This window comes from Gorilla gorilla, chromosome 12, assembly GCF_029281585.2.
Source record: "Gorilla gorilla gorilla isolate KB3781 chromosome 12, NHGRI_mGorGor1-v2.1_pri, whole genome shotgun sequence".
Taxonomy (NCBI): Eukaryota; Metazoa; Chordata; class Mammalia; order Primates; family Hominidae; genus Gorilla; species Gorilla gorilla.
The window spans coordinates 42,703,824-42,722,003 of record NC_073236.2 but is presented as its reverse complement, the minus strand read 5'-3'; the positions used below and the strand labels follow the sequence as shown (position 1 = coordinate 42,722,003).

The 18,180-nt window shown below is 52.2% G+C and overlaps 1 protein-coding gene and 1 long non-coding RNA gene across 6 annotated transcripts in view; one reads left to right on the top strand and one right to left on the bottom strand.

Moving 5' to 3' along the window:
• Positions 1–829: 829 nt before the first annotated feature.
• Positions 830–6,127, bottom strand: POU3F3 (POU class 3 homeobox 3). Of its 3 annotated transcripts, none has more exons than XM_055378965.2 (3): positions 5,826–6,127; positions 4,910–5,622; positions 2,296–4,828 (listed from the first exon to the last, which is right to left on the bottom strand). In XM_055378965.2, the coding sequence occupies exon 3, from the start codon at positions 3,885–3,887 to the stop codon at positions 2,385–2,387; it is 1,503 nt and encodes a 500-aa protein (XP_055234940.1). In that variant the 5' UTR covers positions 3,888–4,828; positions 4,910–5,622; positions 5,826–6,127; the 3' UTR covers positions 2,296–2,384. The 3 variants fall into 3 exon arrangements, with proteins under 3 accessions (XP_030864179.1, XP_055234940.1, XP_055234941.1); XM_055378966.2 differs by having other exon boundaries at positions 2,296–4,767; XM_031008319.3 differs by having other exon boundaries at positions 830–5,622.
• Positions 6,128–6,147: 20 nt separating this feature from the next.
• LOC134756767 (uncharacterized) overlaps positions 6,148–18,180 on the top strand; it is a 47,319-nt gene continuing 35,286 nt past the window's right edge. Inside the window, exon 1 of one of the 3 annotated variants that reach the window (XR_010129880.1) lies at positions 6,148–6,285. This is a non-coding gene — a long non-coding RNA (uncharacterized lncRNA). Of the gene's footprint in view, positions 6,286–6,665; positions 8,089–18,180 lie in introns of those variants that run through there. The other 2 variants (XR_010129878.1, XR_010129879.1) reach the window with 2 other exon arrangements.

Genomic DNA, 18,180 nt, shown 5'->3' with positions numbered 1-18,180 from the left:
ACTCACAACCTGAGGCATTACACTTTCATTTTCCCACATTGTAAATATTGAAACATTAACTTGATCAATGTGACCACTCTGAAGGGTTTATGTAAAAGGTGACCTAAAACCCCCAGCACCAGTAAAGAAGATATAGAATCATACTGGGGAGAGACAAAAACACAGAAATATAGAACCTTAAGTCTGAGTTGGTAATTGCACAGATGGTATGCAGTGTGGACCATAATCAGGATTTTAGAACTATATTCTTTTATTACAGGGAGGAAAAAACCCAAAAACTTAATAATTTAAATTTAATTACATAGTTATTGATGGGAAGTAATTGATATCAAAATATTTTATAAGACTTATAAGCGACTCTTAACAACTATAGTCTTGAGAAAAAGAGAAAAGAGACAGGAACATGTTGGGAGGAGGACAGGAGAAGAAAAAAGAAGCTGAACTTGGGGGGAGGGGCTGTATTAACCATTAATAACCAGTTGGCTCATTTTTACTGGTGATATCGTTCAATCTTTCGATAAGAAACACAGGTATCGCCAAGAAAAGGGTTAATATTTAGGCAATCTCACTTGAAAACACTAAAGACATCCACTAAAATTAAGGGAGAGAAAAATATTGTGAATTTATGGATTATCGAGGAGTGACTACTATGTTAAAATACTAGCTGTCTCAGCAATGCCTATGCTTTACTCTAGATTTCCAAAAGTACCTTAAGTGGAGCAGGCTCTACTTCCTCAACGCTATTACTTAGGGATTTTCATTAGTAAAAAAATATTTCTTAAAGAACTCTTTTCTTCCCACACAGTGTTTACGCATCAGACACAGACTATTTCATTCTAACAAATTTATTTTCTCGATCAGCTCTTACGGAATCACTACTCAAATTAAATTACAATCAAATGATCACATCAAAAGATACCCTTATTACCTAACAACTGTCCATATTTTCATTTCATTTTGATTTGTGCTCGTCTGAAAAAAACACGTAATACAAGATCTGGGGAAAAATAAATTACCGTTTTGCAGCAGTTCATAAGTATTCTGAATAAAATATTAAAAGAAGTCATTTAATGAAAATATAAAGCAAATATTTTTAGATCAACAACGGATCTAACAATTCTATATTGCCGTCTTTTGAAAAGTCTGTTTATTAAAACCTACCAAAAACACTGCTTGGAAATGGCAGTATTATATAATCACATCCACAGCACCCATTCAATCAAAGTTGGCAACGGATTGAGGAGAGAAGTCCAGAGAAGTGCAGCGGCTGGTGCTCAGTCTTTCTAAATTCCTTTATCTGAGTCAGTCCAGAAATAAAAAATAAAAAATATTAATAAAAAAAATATTAGCGGTGGAATCTTTAGGCATCGTCCACCCTGAATGGCAGCCGTCAAAGCCTGGGTACGCGGCCGGGCCTGGCTCGGCGGCCTCGCTGGCTGGGCTCCCGCTCTGCTCCCAGTTCGCCCGCCCGCCCGCGACCCGACTCGGCCGGGGCCTCTCGCCACTCCTCAGCGGACGTTCCCCCTCTCCCTCTGCTCCTTCCCGATGCTTTTATTTCCAAGGTTACTTTGAGGATACTTTTCTTTTGGCTTTGCTATTCAGTCTGTTAGTTTCAGAAGCTGTCAATATAATTATTTTTTTCTTGGAGACTGTTTTTCCCCCCTCCTTCCCATTTCAGAGTTGATTTGTTTCCAAATGACTTTAATATGGCCAAGAAAAACAGGGTCCCAGAGCACGGTGTCGTCCCCTGATGGAACCTGGTGCCTCTGTTTTCTCTCAGGTCGCTCCCAGGAAATAAAGTTTCCGTGGATCTCTTTAGGCAGCTGTTTTGGAGGGAGAAAGTGAAAGGAAAGGGGACTCTCTCTCTCTCTTTTTTTCAAAGAGGAGAAGACGAGGCAGGTGCTGTCCACCGCTGCCGCGTAGGTCATCTCAGGGTGGAAAAACCTCACGAGTGCAGTTTTCGTGCGTCAGGCATCTTCACCCTTCTTTAAAAACAAAAACAAAAACGAAACACCACCACAGTATAAACGAGATCTCATGATCGCCCCCTTTTTCTCTTCCGGTTTTGTTTGTTATATATGTATACAAAACAGTCTGGGTGTTTATTATGCTTTTTATTTTTTGGCCCCTCCTTCCTTGGACTGCAAAAATGCCTCCTTGGTCCGTTTCTCCCGCGTTTTCTCCTCCAAGGGCGGGCATGCCTGTCTCTGGGTGGAGGGGAGGGCGGCGGATGGGCCTGGGCTGGAGCCCGGAGCGGCCCAGGTGCAGGGTCGGCGCGGCGGCGGCGGCGGCGGCGGCGGCGGCGGCGGCGGGGGCGGCGGCGGTGCTGACGGCGGCTGCGGAGGCGGCGGCGGCGGCGGCCCTCTTCGCTCTGCGCCCTGGCTTCACTGAACGCTCGTCTGCAGCCCGTGGTGAGGCGGCGGCGTGTCGGCGCTCACGGTGCCCACCTGCGAGTAGACGTCGTCGGGCGTCTGCTGTTGGATCCCGGGCGGCGTCATGCGCTTCTCCTTTTGGCGCCGATTGCAGAACCAGACCCGCACCACCTCCTTCTCGAGCTGCAGGCTGTCGGCCAGGTTGGTGATCTCCTGCGCGGAGGGCTTGGGGCACTTGAGGAAGTGGCTCTCCAGCGCGCCCTTGACGCTCACCTCGATAGAGGTCCGCTTCTTGCGCTTGCGGCCCTGCGCCGCGATCTTGTCGATGCTTGTGGGGCTGCCGGTGCTTGAGTCCGCCTCCTCCAGCCACTTGTTCAGCAGCGGCTTGAGCTTGCACATGTTCTTGAAGCTCAGCTGCAGGGCCTCGAAGCGGCAGATGGTGGTCTGCGAGAACACATTGCCGTAGAGTGTGCCCAGCGCCAACCCCACGTCGGCCTGCGTGAAGCCCAGCTTGATGCGCCGCTGCTTGAATTGCTTGGCGAACTGCTCCAGGTCGTCCGACGTCGGCGTGTCCTCGTCCGAGTGCGGGTCGTGGCTGTTGAGTCCAGGCCCCGCGCCGCCGCCGCCGCCGCCGTGGTGCGGGGGTCCCTGCGCGTGGTGCGGGTGCGGCGGGTGAGGGTGCGCGTGGTGGTGGTGGTGGTGATGGTGCTCGGCCAGCTCTGGCGTGTCCCCGCGCACCAGCCCCGGGTGCACCAAGCTCTGGGCTCCACCGCCCGCGCCGCCGCCGCCGCCGCCGGGCCCCGGTGGCGCGCTCAGCATGCCGTTCACCGTGAAGCCTCCGGGCTGCGAGTAGAGCAGACTCTGCGGCGGCGGCTGCTGGCCCCCGGCCATGGACGGGAGGTGCGCGGCGGCGGCGGCGGCTGCGGCTGCGGCTGCGGCAGCGGCGGCCGCCCCCCAGCCCCCAGGGTGGCCCTGGTGTGGGGGCGGCGGCGGGGGTCCGAGGTGCGGCGGCCCGCGGTGGTGCAGCGCTGTGCCCGCGTGCAGGTCGTCGCGCCCGGCGCCGCCCTTCACGTCGGGGCCCTGCGGCGGTGGCGGCGGCGGCTGCGGTGGCTGCTGGGGGCTGCCAGCCATGCCCACGGCGCTGCCCGACCACGGCGAGCTCGCCTCCACGGCGGCGGCGGCGGCAGCGGCGGCGGCGGCGGCGGCGTGGGGCAGGGCTGTGACCCACTGGTGCGCGTGGCTCAGCATATGGCCGCCGTTGCTGGCGGCCATGGCCCCCTGCATGAAGTCGCTCTGGACCATCTTGACAGAGGACGGGTCCCCACGGTAGGCGCCCGAGGTCACGGCGGCGCTGCCCGGCTGCATGCCGCCGCCCCCGCCCCCTGCGCCGCCCCCGCCGCCGCCGCCGCCGCCACCCCCGCCGCCGCCGGCCCCTGCCGCGTCCGAGTGCACAATAGAGCCGGCCGCGAGCAGGCTGTTCCCCGGCAGGTAGGGGTTAGAAGCCGCCGTGGCCATGCCGCTCCGCTCCCGCCACCCCACCGCCGCCACCACCGCCGCCGCCGCAGCAGCAGCCGCGGCCGCCGCCGCCGCCGCCGCCGCCGCGCCCCCCGCCTCCCGCCTCCTCCCCCCCTCCTTCCCCGCCCCCGCCCCGGGCCCCCGCCGGCCCCGCCGCCTTCGCCGCCTCCTCCTCCGCCGCCGCCTCCGCCCCCGCCGCCGCCGCCGCCGCCGCGGCCCCCGGCTGCAGCTGCAAGGCCGCTCGGCAGGGCGCGGGGGTCGCCGGCCGGCCTTGGTCACCAGCAGCAGCAGCAGCCGCAGGAGCAGCGCTCTGGGGAGGGGGGCTCGCTTCTCGGGGTGCGCTCCGTGGCCACCCCCTTCAGGGGGGGTCGTGGCCGCCCCCCAGCCCCGGCGCGCTGGGCTCGCTCCAGCGGGGCTCGCCGGGCGGGGCGGGGACCTGCACTCGGGGCGCTCTCCCGGGACGCGCGGGCTCCCGCTCCTCCTCCTGTCCTCGGGCGAGCCCGGACTCTGCCCGGTCGCGGGGCTCCGTCCACCTGCTAAGTGAAGGTTTCACGGGAGATAACAAAGAAATAAGCTGCTCCTTTCTTCCTTAGCCAAATTACGGATGACCAGCAACTGGCCCGCTCCTTCTCTTGTCCGCTCTCTCCTCTCCTCTCCTCTCCTCCTCAGGAACACATTTCACTCGTTTTCCCTTAGAGTAGTAAAACTTTTTCGTCCTTGAAGGCGTGGTGCTGCTGGCTGCTCGCGAGTGCGGAGAGGGGAGGCTGGCTCCTGCTCTCCCCCTCTGGTCCTCTCGTTTCAAGTTTTGTTCTGTCCTAGGAAAACTTCTTGCGATGGTGCATTTCTCTGAAGTTGCTATTGCCGGAGCTCTTGGTTGCCTCTGAAACAAGAGTCCTTTTTCATTCTCCTCGCAACAGTCACAGTCTGATGCGACATCTTTCCTTTTGGGCAGAAATTAGGAAACAAATATAACAAGGAAAAAATTGAACAGGAAAAAAAATGATGTCGAATCGCTCTGTTACCTTGTTGCTGACGGTTGGGGTTGGTGTTTTATTTTTTTCCCAGCAGTTGTCTGGAGAAGGAGGAGGAAGAAGAGTGCATTGGTGGAGGTGGAGGTGTGTGTGTGCATATAGGGGATCGATCCTTGATACACAACAACTCCAGTGGGCACGCTGCACGGCTCGTAGAGTGCACCGACGGCGGGCGCTGGCGCTGGCCGTGCTGGAGCAGAGTTGCAGCAGGAGCTCGCTCTGCGCCCTCGTTCGCGCTCTCTTTCCCTCTCTCACTTTTCCTCTCCCTCCCTCGCTCTCTCTCCCTCTCTCGGGCGCCCGCTCTCGCTCCGATCTGACAGTTCGCTCTCTGTCCCTCCCTCTCAGAGCGGGGACTGTCGAATGTTTACCCTCCGCCGCGAGCGCGCACCCACCACCACACTTTCCCAAATACAAGGAAGTCGAGCACCAGGGCCCCCGCTGATTGGCTACCCGCTGGGTGATTGGCAGGCTCGGAATGACTGGCTCAGGACGCGAGGCCCCCCTTCCGGCCGTTCCGATTGGTTGCTTTTTAATTTAGGCAGAGCGTCGTAGAAGCTGGAAATCTGTCGTCCCCCAGCCTCCCTCCCCCTCACCACTTTCCCCTCCCCGCCCCTCCCCCGCCGCCCCCTCCGCCACATCTTAACTCTTAGTGTCCGGCCCAGACGTTGGCGTTCCCTCGGCGGCTCTGTGCGTTCGCAATAGGTCTGGGCGGGGGGAAGAAAGGGGAGATAAAAGGGAGGGAGGGACGAGAGGGGGGAAGAGAATCAGAAGGAAAACGAAGGGGGAAACATGAAAAATAGCAACCTGCCCACCCCACCTAGTACGCGTCGGGTTGCTCACCCCCTTACCCCCGCCCCGCCAGAGATTTGTAAAGCGCGCGGCACGGATGTACCATTCAAGCTAATACCTATAGACAGATGTGTCCCCAGTGGTTTCAAAGTTTCCTCTTCCCTTCACCAGCCGGCCCCCTTCTCTGATCGGCGGGGGTGGGAAGCGGGGGCTCGCATCGCCAAGAGCTCTGGTCGTGGCCACGCTCCTTGAAAATCCGCCACCGCAACTTTCCGCAGCCGCTGCGCGCCGGCGGCAGCCCCCTTTGTTTAAGTTCTCGGATGCCATCATCTGGGAAACCTGCAGCCCAGGACCAGCGCGGTGCCCGCGCGTGCGAGACGGACCGCTCGCTGCCGCCGCTCCCTGGCTCCTCCACCCCCTCTCTCCCTCCTTCGCTCTCCCTCCCTTCCTCCCTCCTCCCTCCTCTGGGATTCGTGCAAGTAGCGTGCGTGCCCTTGTGAGTTTGGAGGGTGCCGGTCAGCGGAGCCGTGCGATGTATTTGAAAAGCAATCAGTCCGACCTTCCCCCATAGATTCATCGTAAGTGTATTCGACCCCAATGGCTTTAGGAATTCCCGTGGCAGCAGGAGCCGGGCGAAAGAACCGGGATCGGCTAGCCGCGCCCTTCTCTGCTCCACCGCTTCCTCGTGTGTGTGTGTGTGTGTGTGTGTGTGTGTGTGTGTGTGTTATTAGCGGTGGGGGGGTTTGCTCGCTCTCTATTCTTAGGCATGGTGGTGCTTTTTTTTCTTTCCTTTCTGTCTCAGATGGATTTGCGTGGTGGATGGGGCTGGCGGCGACAAATGCTTTCTCAGCTCTAACCCAGCTGAAAGAGTTAAGGGGGATGGGAGGGGGAGTGCACCCGGTAGGCGAGAGAAGCGGGGGTGGGGTGGGGTGGGGTGGGGGGACGCGGCCAAGCGGAAACGCTGCACAGAGGAACCTCAGCGAACCAAGAAAAAAGAGAAAGTGGCAACGAAAACAAGGGCAAATTGAGCCCTCCTCGGGGATTTCCAATGAACTAACCCAACTCGGACATTCAATAAATACATGGCTCTTAATGAGCGTGCGTGTGCGTGCACCCCGCACCCCTAGCTGTGGGTGCGCCCGCCTTGCGCCCGCCGCCCCCAGCCAGAGCCTGCATCTGGCAGTCCCGAGCCCGAGCGGCAGCCCAGGACGCAGCCGAGGAGCGGTCGCCGGTGCGCTCCGATTAAAATGTGAACGGGCCTGCCTTTCTCTCCCGCTGTATCGTGCCTCTGCCGAGCGCAGTTAAGTGAACTCAGTGAAAGCAGGAGTTCTCCTGCCCAGCCGCAGCCAGGCAGCCCCCGTGTGATCTCAAGATTAACACTAGACGCGTAGAATTTATGTAGGCTCTTGTCCAGCTCCTGCTTGCCGGGTGAGATACCATCGTAGGTAGGTTTTAGCAAAGCCATTATTGCCAAGGTATAGATACCAAAGGCGGTGGTAACCAAACCCCAAAAGAACGGATTTTTTTCCTCTGCGGCCCCCAAAGGTTGCTTTTTATATTTACGTGTGCGTATATGTATATATATAAAAGATGGAACACAGATTTCATTGAATAAATCTGAGATCTCCAGGTGCAGACGTTTGAATAGTCGGTGCCAGCACCCCGTGTTTTCCTTTCCTGCCGATTTTGCTTGGATCCGGCTCAAAAACCGAGAGAGTCTCGTGGTTTTGTTTACACTGAATGGGGAGGATAGGAACAGAGCCATGGGGCCGCCTTTCATTAATATACAGTGAGGATTTTGTCTAAATTACTGCTATGAATTTCACAGTACACGCTTTCAAAAGCAGTCTCAGGTGGCCTGATGAAACGTGATAGCGCCTCTGCAAACAGATCCACTTTCTTTCTTTTCAAGAGGGTGTGTGTGCGCGTATGGGAAGCCCCCCAAAACGTTGTGCTCCTCGATAACAGAAATACACTTCTGTTCAGAGGTCTGTCCCCTTCTTCCTCCCCCCCTTTCGTCGTACTTAATTCTCGAATCGCTCCCCGGCCTCTCTCCCCCCTCCACGCTGCCCCACCCCATCCGCCCCCTCCCTTTGCGAGTGTGATTGTTTTGTCTGGAAAAAAAAAATCCAAAGTATATAACAAGGGGAGAACAGTTAGTGCTGATTTTCATTTGCATACATTTTCATATATTTTGGTGAAAATAATAGACTAGTGGAGAGCTGGGCTTCGAGGCGTCAGTGTGAAGGGAAGGCTAAGGACGCATCGGTGCTGGAGAGTTGAGAATATGCCTTCCCCTCCACCCCCAACCCAGTCACCTTATTTGAAAAAAAATTAAAAAACACCTTTTATTTAAAAACCTAACCCTGGAAGTTTGCTCGGTAAGTGTTTTTTCATTTTCTTTCCCTGCTTTCCTCTTCTTTTTCCCCTCCTTTTTGGCTTATTTATTTATGTTCTTGTAGGTTTGGGAGCTTATTTTCATTGCTTGGGACAAGAGAGGGTTCACAGAGCAACTGTTTGAAGGAAGGAAGGAAGGGAAGATGTGTTGGGGGGGAGTTAAAAAAATCCAACCCTGCTAAAATATTACATAAAAAGATGGACTCAGTCCAAAGCCCCACACAGCAAAAGCCACTTTACTCTGGAGGGGTGGGGGGAAAATGCTATTCATTGTAATTGTTGATCGTGAAGGTGGGGTGGGAGGAGGGGGAAGAAGCCCTGGAAAAGAAGTGATTATTAAGCATGCAGTATATAAATATTTCTTGATTGGGATTTTTTATTTTTGCCAGAGAATCAGGACTAGAGGGGAAGAAACCCTATTTCTGTAGCCAGTGGTGATGTCCTGAATTGTGTGTGCCTGCCTGGATTGGGGTGGGGGGACGCATGCTGGGAGCAGGAGGATGGAGTGAGGAGGGGGACTTGGCAAAGGGAAGGCGGAGAGCTGGAGGAGGAGGAAGCGAGGCAGGAAGTCAGGGCACCCCTGGTTAATGCTGTGTCTGGGGAGCAGGCGGGGAGCTGCAGCCTCCCAGCTCGGTAGTGAAAGCCCATCAGAAAGAGGGTGATCAATCAAAACTAACCAGGACATCCCTACACTTCATTCCCAAAGGAAGCTGGAGCTTTAGCATCGCAGACTGGATTTCACTTTGTTTTCTATTTTTGACAGCCTCACTTGTCCCCTCCTTGCTACTGTTCCTGGGTTTTGTAAAAATTGAGGGTGCAGTTATTGCTAGGTGCAGTTAATTAGATAAACATGGCCGGAGGACATAGCTAGGCCAAGTCCAGGCCCATTTGAGTGCCTTACCTTAGTGAAATAGGCCGGAGAAAATTTTAAAAGCTTCTTGGTTTTGTTCTTTTAAGGGAAGCTGCGTCTGTGATGGTGAGGGGGGAGAATCCAATGGCTGGAATTTTATTGCACTTTTTTACACAGAACACCTTGCAATTTAGAATTGGTAATTTATTTGGAAACAGTTGATGCCAAATCAGTGAAACGGTTTGTAACGAGAGAGGAAGAGGTTTCAGTTGGGGAGGGGGCTCAGGATCGCCAGTTTTCCACTCCTTGTTTACGTGCTTGGCAGCGTTGCTTTTGACTGGGGTTAACTCTGTGTGCTCCATTGGACCAGATGCCATATAGAGCTGCTCCCTGAAGATCATTTGTTTCCTTGATGGGGAACATTTCTGAGCAGAGCATATTGGTTGCCATAGAGAAAGAAATAAAAGGAAGAACACTAGTCACATTAAGCTATATGTTTGTGCACTGGGCTTTAGATAAAAGGACCTTGGTTCAGCCAAAGAGAAGAAGCCAAACTAGAGATTTCTAGTGCCACTAAAACTAGCTTTATTTTGTTTTGGACTTTTACAGTTGAAACATATAAGCTAATTTTATTGGCTGTTGTTAATTTTATATGACACGGTTTACTGAACAAAATAAACTTTGCTCAGGAGTAGCACTATTGACTTGTCAGCAGGGGGCGCACTGACTCGTCTTAGCGAGTGCTGAGTAAAATGTAGCTGTTTCAAAAGCAAATCTGCTCTTCCAAACTTGCCAAAGGAACAAATACCGCTACCTTTCCATGCATATTCACAATGAGGAGTGAATTCATTGCATAACACAGGATTTTAAAATATGAAGACAATGACTTCCCCATCCCCCACCCGCCCATGTCTGTGAAATGGCCCAGAAAGAAATATAGTTCAAAAACTATTCCTCCATTTCAGTGAAGTGTATTCTGGGCTGGAAAACAGAAATGAGATGTGAAAGCAAGAATAGTTTTTGAAAATTATTACTAAGGGGATTTAATAGGCTACTTAAGAAGCTACCTTTCAGGGTTTTTTGTTGTTGTTGTTTTAACAGTCAAGAAAATGAAATGCATCCTAGGGTATGATCTGTTTAAATAATGAAAGTTCTTCAACCTGATACATGCTTTGACTTCTAAATGCATCTCTGGGTCCTAGAGATTTAGTCCGCTGGCCCAGGATCACTTTTACTCCATTTGATATTTAGTGGCTACTTTCATTCTTGTTACCACTTATGGTTTTAGAAAGATTTTGGATTTATCCTTGAAAGGCTTGGCAGAGAAAAGAAAATACAAAATAGCCACGGGTTAGAGATAACTGTGGGCTTGAAACTTTTTAGTGCATTACTTAACCCAGTTGAAGAAAAGTTTCAATAGAGCCACAAGGTTTCTGCCTCAAAGATATTTACATACTGCCAATGAAGACTAAACTTTATTGTGGTAAAGGACGAAAAAGATAGTGGAAAACTTCCTAAAGCAGTGAAGGGTAGATCCTGACTGGTTCAGAATTAGTCAGTTTGTCATTAAGAATTTTCCCAAGGAGATTCAGAGAGCGTGACTAGGAAAGGGAAGCCCGGAGTGACTGGAAGTGAGAAGCTGGCTTCCACGGTTCAGTAGCCGAACACACCTGTGAATGTGTCACAGAGCCTGTTAGTAAGGGCCACATTACGTGATCGCTCTCATGTTCCTATGCAAGAGAGGAAAAGACACCTTATTCTTTCTAACCCAGCTCCAAGTCAACCAGGTTCCAATGAGGAAGAAGTTTTTCTTTGACACTAACTTTAGTAAGTCAGAGTTTGGATTTAAGTGGTGTGTTTTCTAGGAGGGTCAAGAGATTCTGGGAACAGTGTAAGCAAAAGGGGCACACTCAAACACATTTTAATCTGTGATTTTCACCCCAAGCTCTCACATTTAGAGTCAGGAAAGGTACTCTCAGGTTCGCACTAATAAAACAGGGAGAATTGAGAAAATTGTAACTTGAGCCCAAACATTGCTTTCTCTTTGGCTTTTGGGACATTTCAGACAAAAGACTTCTGGGGCAGATCCACATGAAGTGGGCAAATGTCTTAAAGCTCTAGCTTACTTTGCATGCCCAGGGCTGCTGAATGCATTTAAAAATTATTAAGGAGAAAGGAAACTTTTCAAATCAGCCTGACATTCTGCAAAAAACACTGGTGAGGCAATCATTATATATATTTAGAGCATAATTTTTGTGTGCCACTTTTCATAAGATCTGTGATTGTTACTGTCTTGCTGCTACTTACTTTTCTTTTTTTGAAAATGTAATTAAACAATAAACAGAAAAGATAAAATGCTTGCCCCTCACGATATCTATAGTCCTAGGTTCCTTAATGTAAAGGAAACAGAAAATAAGAAATCTGGGTAGAGCAACAAGTTAATTTGACAAGAACTGACATATTATAGAGATGGCTTTAGCATTTTATAATGATTTGGGGGTGGAAGCGATCAAGCTGGGTATGAATTAAGATTCAAAGTGCTGGGCAAAGCTACAGACTTTTAATTGTTGGGGATGGCAAAATTGCTTTTGCCAAATGAGAGAATGAAGAACATTACCTGGGTCAAAAGTACAAAACACAAAGTGGGTATTTACTCATTTGTTTCCATTTGAGAATGATAAGGTGCTCTGGTATCGCTGCAGTTCAGAAGCACATTTGCCATTAGCATTTACAAATTAAAATGTTAAGCATACTCTCAACCCATACTCTGTGTTATATACAAAGGGGACAGCTCTTCCACGGTAGCTTTTGGGTGGAAAAAAGTATTTGTCGTCTTGGCAGTGGATGAGTTGTTTCTTGGTCTTCCTAAGTTTTTTGAAGTGTTTCTTCCCCTAATTCTTTGTATCATTTTGATAACTGATTTGTCTGATCTGCAGGAAAGGAGCAAGTACATAGGTTTTTAGATGGTTTCAAAGAGTAATACATTCAAAGACATTATGATTTCTCACCCGAAAGCAAGAAGCTTTCTTTCTGATACTTATAGGACAGCTTTAAACTACAGGGCATTTCAGATTATGGGAAATAAACTAAGAAAGCACAGTAAGTTGGTAATCCAGTGAATGCTTTTGAAACAACCCATTTCCAACAGTTTGCCCATTCGAGCTGCATGCAGGCGTGCACCTGACAAGTCTGGTAATGAAAGCTACCAATTGCCAGGGAAGCTGGAGCTGACACAGTGTGATGGACTGTTCCTGCCTGCCCCCTCACCACCCTCCCTGCCTCCCCACTGAGTGCAATGCTCTTCTTCAAATTTAAATTCACAGGGCTAGGTAACATAGAGCCAGGCTGATTGACCAGAGATGATGATGATGATGATGATGATGATTCATTAACAAAATTTGGTCATTTCTTAGCTAGAAAAATATTCCAAGGTCAGCTTGGTGGGTTTTGTGTGTATTTGTATGTGTGTAAAAACAACGCCCAGAAATATTAATTCAGCTTTATCAGAAAAACGGTTTGATTCTTTGAGGTTGTGGTGGTCCTAACAGAACTGAACAAACAGCTCTCTCAGTCTTGAGGACACTCCTTACGCCAAACATTCCTCATACATTATTATACAGCATCGCCTTTCTGGGTCGGAACAGGGTAGTCTGGAGGTGGAAAAGAGATTCATGCGGCATACATCCCAGAAAACAATTCTTGCAGTTTGGCGCCTCTGTTATTATTATTATTATTATTAGATTTTTTTTTGACATTTGAACTTAGCTATTGTCTGAGAAGCTGGGTGCAGATGCAGCACGTCAGGCTGACGGCTGCTCTTTTCGGCATTCCCCTCAAACTGTGCTTCTGTGGTCTCTTCTCTCCAGTGAATGCTGAAACACCCAGTTCACTATATCGCTCCTTCCCCCCGTCCGCCCTAAGACACCCCAGTGCCTGCCCTGGATGGCCAGCCTCAGGGGTGTTTTCAAGAAAGTGTGTTTATTGTTGTTCACTTTAAAAATACGGTGCCGAATGTATTCGTTGATATTTGATACTACAAATACCATGGTTTGCAGTGATACACTTTCAGCACAAACATATCTGGTCAGACACTTTAGTGGTGGAGCTAAGTGACCTTGCTCACTGTAGCTTCAGGCAGCTTGGAGTTTGTTAGTCTCAAGTTAAAAGTTACTTGTCTGATGTTGCTTTGAACGCTCACCTCTCTCCCCAAAATTTCGGTAGGGAGCCTGGTTACTCAATGAAGCCCAAGGGAAGGAGCTCAGGCTTACAGTGCCATTTAATACACGTCAAATGTTAATTTAGTATTAAATCAGGGTGCAAAGAGCCTCTAGAAGTCCAGGCATATATTGTTCAAATGGCTGCGTTCCCTTCACTTTTTAATTCACATCACAAAAACAAACAAGTAAAACTTCACTTGGAAAAACACTAACTGTTAAAGTATCCTAAATTCGAAAATACTATGATTATATTGGAGGGGTCTGGCAAGCAATTTCTTTTCTGGGTTAGAAAGTAAGATGAGAACTTTTCCCAGAAAGGTTTGCTTTGGAGTCTCCAGCGCTGAGGTCCCCATTCCACAGCGGCGGGGTCCTCCTCTCACCCCCGCCCCCGCCATTCCTGTGATTTGTGGGCACGAGAAGCGACTTCTCCCGAATCTCCGGCGATTTTGGGGGCCCCAGGGCTAAGCTCGGCTTCCTTAGATCCCATTCTAACGGCGTTTTATTTTATTTAGGGCACAGTTTGCATAATAAAATTAAAAGGATCCCATTACTCCCCTTTTCTCTCTGAGCACTGCCCAGCAAGGTCTTTCAGACTGTTATTTGAACATCTAGAGCGGCCTTCAGAAGTCGAATTAGCATTGCTTTTCTATGGGAAAGAAAAAGGGAAAGAGGTAAATAGGGCAAAGTGAGAAGCCGGTAAGGTACAAGGAGTGAGGTGGATTAAAAAATGCAGGGAGCGGTGAAGGAGACTGGGGACAGAAGAGGACAAGAGAGGAGATGGGGCAGCAGGGAGGCGAAGAGATAAACGCTGAGTCACCCTAACAGGTCATTGGGTACACAGGAGCGAGATGCCGCAGCCCAGGAAAATCCGGGTGCAAATCGCACCCCATCTTCTGGGCCTCCTTCCCGCCAAGCCGTAGGAGCGCCGGCTTGGAGCTCGGCGCCGCCCGCTTGCCTTTGTCACTGATTCGGTGCGCGGCCGCGGGCTCCTGCGGCGGGCTTTGTTCCGGCGGAGCAGGGCAGGACCCCTCGCACCGCCGCGTCCCCGCCCTCCCCGAGCTGGGGACGGTGGGGGTGGGGACTGCACTACAGGGACCGGGAACAGAGGAGCAACGGCGGGCGCCTCTGAGCCTGGGATTTCGTTCCTTGGCTCCTGTTCGTAATTGAGCTGTTCTTCCTTCGGGGAGGGGGCCGGGGCTGCGCGGGAGGAGGAAGAGCTGGAAGGGGGGTACCCGCTCTCAGCCCGCAGCAAGGGCGAGGCGCAGCTCTCCGTGCCGGCGTCCCGGGATTTGTATTGCATGCATGTACGCATGCAGGGATGGATGGATGCATGTATGGACGAGGAAAACCGATGAATTGGGTCCCATGTTCTAGGTTTCCGGTCGAGCTTTCGGCAGCTGCAGGGCGCCTCAGGTCGGTGCCTGGTTAACCCCTAAGATCTGCTCTCGAGGTGTTTGGGGGCCGCGGGTGGGCGCTGTGGACGCGCCCCGGGTCGAGGGCTGCCCACCGGCCGCGCGCAGATCCCACCGTGGAGGCCCGCGGCGGGGGACAAAGGCGGACACCCCGAGCAAGCAAAGGGCGGGCGCACACAGGCACTCACGCACCCACGCGCTCTCTCGCCGGGGCCCCTCCCGGTGAGCCCCCGCGCCTGGGAGTCAGGGCTCTGCGCTTGAAAAGTTCGCTTCATGTAGACGCTGCTCCCTCCTCTCGCCACTGCATTTAGCAAGCGGTGTGTGAACGTGTATCACCCTCTCCCCAGCCACCCGCAAAGGTGTGGGCAGATTGCAAGAGTTACTGCTCTGTTATTGTTTGTCAAATAGGGTCCTTCTCTTGGGAGAGGGTCGAGGGGCATGTGGCGGATCCCGGGCCAGGATTACATTAATCAGAGCATTATTTCCCCAGAGAAGCGGAGCACAAATGAGAGTAAATCCTAATAAAATTGGATCGCGGAGAAATGGAACGCTTTAAGTAATCTGTGCTGCCTGATAAAAATCTCACATTTACAAGATGTGGGTCTTAAAAAAAATCCGCACACCTCTGGCCTCGGCTTGGCTGGTGGGTCCAGGTCAGGGTGGGGGACAGACACTACACGAAGCTCAGTTGAACTTCTGAAGTGAGAAAGGAAGCTGGGCACCCATTCGGAGTTTCACAAGCTCAGGTCTGCTCAGGAGGCATCTTCGGCCCTGGGAACCCCTCTGGAGTATTTGCGGAACCCGTGGGTCCGACGGAGTCCCCATCAGTGCCCTGAGAGGTCTGGAACTCTGTTCCTCTGGGAACGCGGCCCCCACTTTCCCCTTCGAACTCTGCTGCGGAACGGGCAACTCCCATGGGTGGGGGCGCAAAGCCCCACTGAGTGGGAAGGCGGACGCGGCCTACCGGCTGGGCAGGGACCAGACACCACAACGCTGCGCCCGCAGCAGATTCGCGAGTACCCCCCAACCCCGCCCGGGTCTCCACCCTAGGGCCCACCAGGTCCGCGGGGCCGTTTCCTAGGCAACCTGGGGTTCCTTCGGCCAGGGGAAGGGTGTGCGTTTGGGATGATTGCCGGGGAAGCCGAGGGCGCTGCTCGCCAGCGAGACTTCTGGTACATTCGGCCATCCCAGCAGGGAAACAAGGCTCTCGATCCATCCACCTTCGTCCCTCAAGTGGTAGGAAACTTTCCGACGCCTCCCGCGGCTCTGCCAGGAGAGAAGAGACAAGCTCCCCCTCCCAACCCCTTAGTAATGACTGAGTCTAGCGAAGCCAGCCAGCCGGGAGGCAAACTCCCCCTGCCGCCCCGAGGCCTCCTCCAGCCGCTAAGACTGGAAAGCGGACTTGCGACGCCACGCCGGCCGTCGTTGGTGACAAGTGTGACAACACCGTCCCGGTCCTACGGGTGAGCACCAGCCTGAGGGCCCCGCCGACCCTCCAGAGAGGCGCGAAGGGAACCTGCTCCCGTCCGGGTCCTCCCTCCGACCCTTCCTCGGTGGGCGAAGGCGGGGCGGCGGCGAACCCGCGGGGCGCGAGCGCGCCGGCGCCCCCTGCAGGCCGGCACTTGTAGGGCCCTCCGGGGCGCTACCGCCGCGCCGAGGTCCTCGCGCTGGCTGCGTCCGAGGCCACCGGCGCGCACACGCACAGCTGCCCGCCTGCTCCGTGCCTTTTCCAAACGCGAGTTCCATACGCGGCGGGGAGCGGCAGGGTGGGAGGGGAAGAAGGGAGAGAGGGCCACAGAGGGAGGCGCGGAGCTGGGTGGGCAGCCGGCGTCACCCCCTCCCCACCCCTTCGCTCCCCTTCTCCAGTCCGCGCTGGGCAGTCCCCGCATGTGCCAGCGGCCGCGCGCCTCGTTCCGGGCCCGCGCGCTCCGAAGCCCCGAAGGCCGCGCTGCCTCCCCACAGGGACAGCGACCAGCGCTGGGTACCAGGCTGGCCTGGGCCGGGCTGGGTCGCCTCACCTCCGGTGAGCGCGCCCCAGAGGAGCTGTTTCCCTTGCAGTCTAGAGGGTAGAGCGGCGGGGAACAGTGTGCGTGTGTGCGCGTGCGAGGACCGGGTGTACGTGTGAGTGCGGTGCGCGCGCAGGGCAGGGCAGGGCAGGGCAGGACAGGAGGCGCTACAGGATGCTCTGGTGGAAGCATATCCTTTTCAGCCTTGAGATCTAAATCTGCAACCTTAGAGCTGATTATTCTACCCCAGCCCCCCTCCTCGGTTCTCTACACAGGCATCTTCCTCTTTCGCCTGAGTCTTTCCAATCTGATTCCCAAAGAGATCCCCCTTGTGGTCCGGGGATTTTCATGGACACCCTGACCCACGTGAGCCAGGCTGAAAGGGACAGTGTTAGCCGAGGGCATGTCCATCATCCAGCCTGCTCGTTAGGCTGGATTTCACGCACCAGGAAGCCGCGTTTGGGGACTTGGGTATCTGCTTTCTCTCTGTCTTGGCCTTAAAAATTGCTGCGCAGAGGCTGTTTTTAGTTTTGGAGGGATAGGAGGGAGGTAGGAACCAATTGCAAATCACTTTTAGGGCTTCTCTTCATTTACCTGACCAGTTGTAGCCCTCCTAGGCACCTTTCCAACTTACTGGCTTCTTTCCAATGATGGGAAATTTGGGGGGAGGGGGTTCGAGTAAAGACACTCATACCTTTTCAATTCTGAAATAATGACTCCCCTTTCCCAGTCTGTGATTTCCATAATTTCATACAAAACAAGGGCTGTCAAGGATCTCTTTATAAGAGAAAAGGCAACTAGCAGAAGAAAACTTGGGCCAAATTAAATTCCTCCTTCTTAAAACATTAACCAGGGCCTCCCTCCCTCCCTGGTCCCACCAAGTTTGTTCTACTCTCAAGGGGAAACAGGACAGAAAAATTCAGAAAAAGGTTAAACATTCCTCTCCTTCACTGAGACCATGAACCCAGTTGCCAAAATGTATTTTTGATAACCTGAGATTCAGAGGGATTCTAAGAAGAAAAGGAGCACATGCTTTTAGTTGTCCCCTTGTTACCCTACTGTTTGCATCTAATGATTTTCACGAATTTGGAAATACCTGTGATATATATTTTTTCTGTCTTGGATTTATTAATATTAGATGGTTTTACTGTTAGGAATAATTCTTTATAGGACCTGTTGTCCTAGAGAAAGGTTCTAAGTAACATTTAGACACACTCACTAGCTTCTGCCAAAGGCCCTCCCCAGCTAGTGTCTTGACACAATTTCAATCACTGTTTTTCAAAAGATAATTTATAGGCAGGTAAATTTTAACAAAGAATGTTAATGGTAAAATGTGAGTGTTTAACTCGATGAGCTTTTGTTTTTAGAATCAAGGTTTAGCTTTTCTTTGAATTATTTATCAAGCTGTTTGCCCATAGGCCTTCCTAAAAGAAGGGAAAGGTGAAGAGGAAGGGATCACTTTTATTTATTTAAAGCATATGTTGACATAAAATTTTAAAACTAGCCTTTTGGAAAACAGCGAATTACTAAACCAGGTCTGTAAACACCCACCTTTGGGACTGTGAAAAGCAAAAAACAAAAAACAACCTAA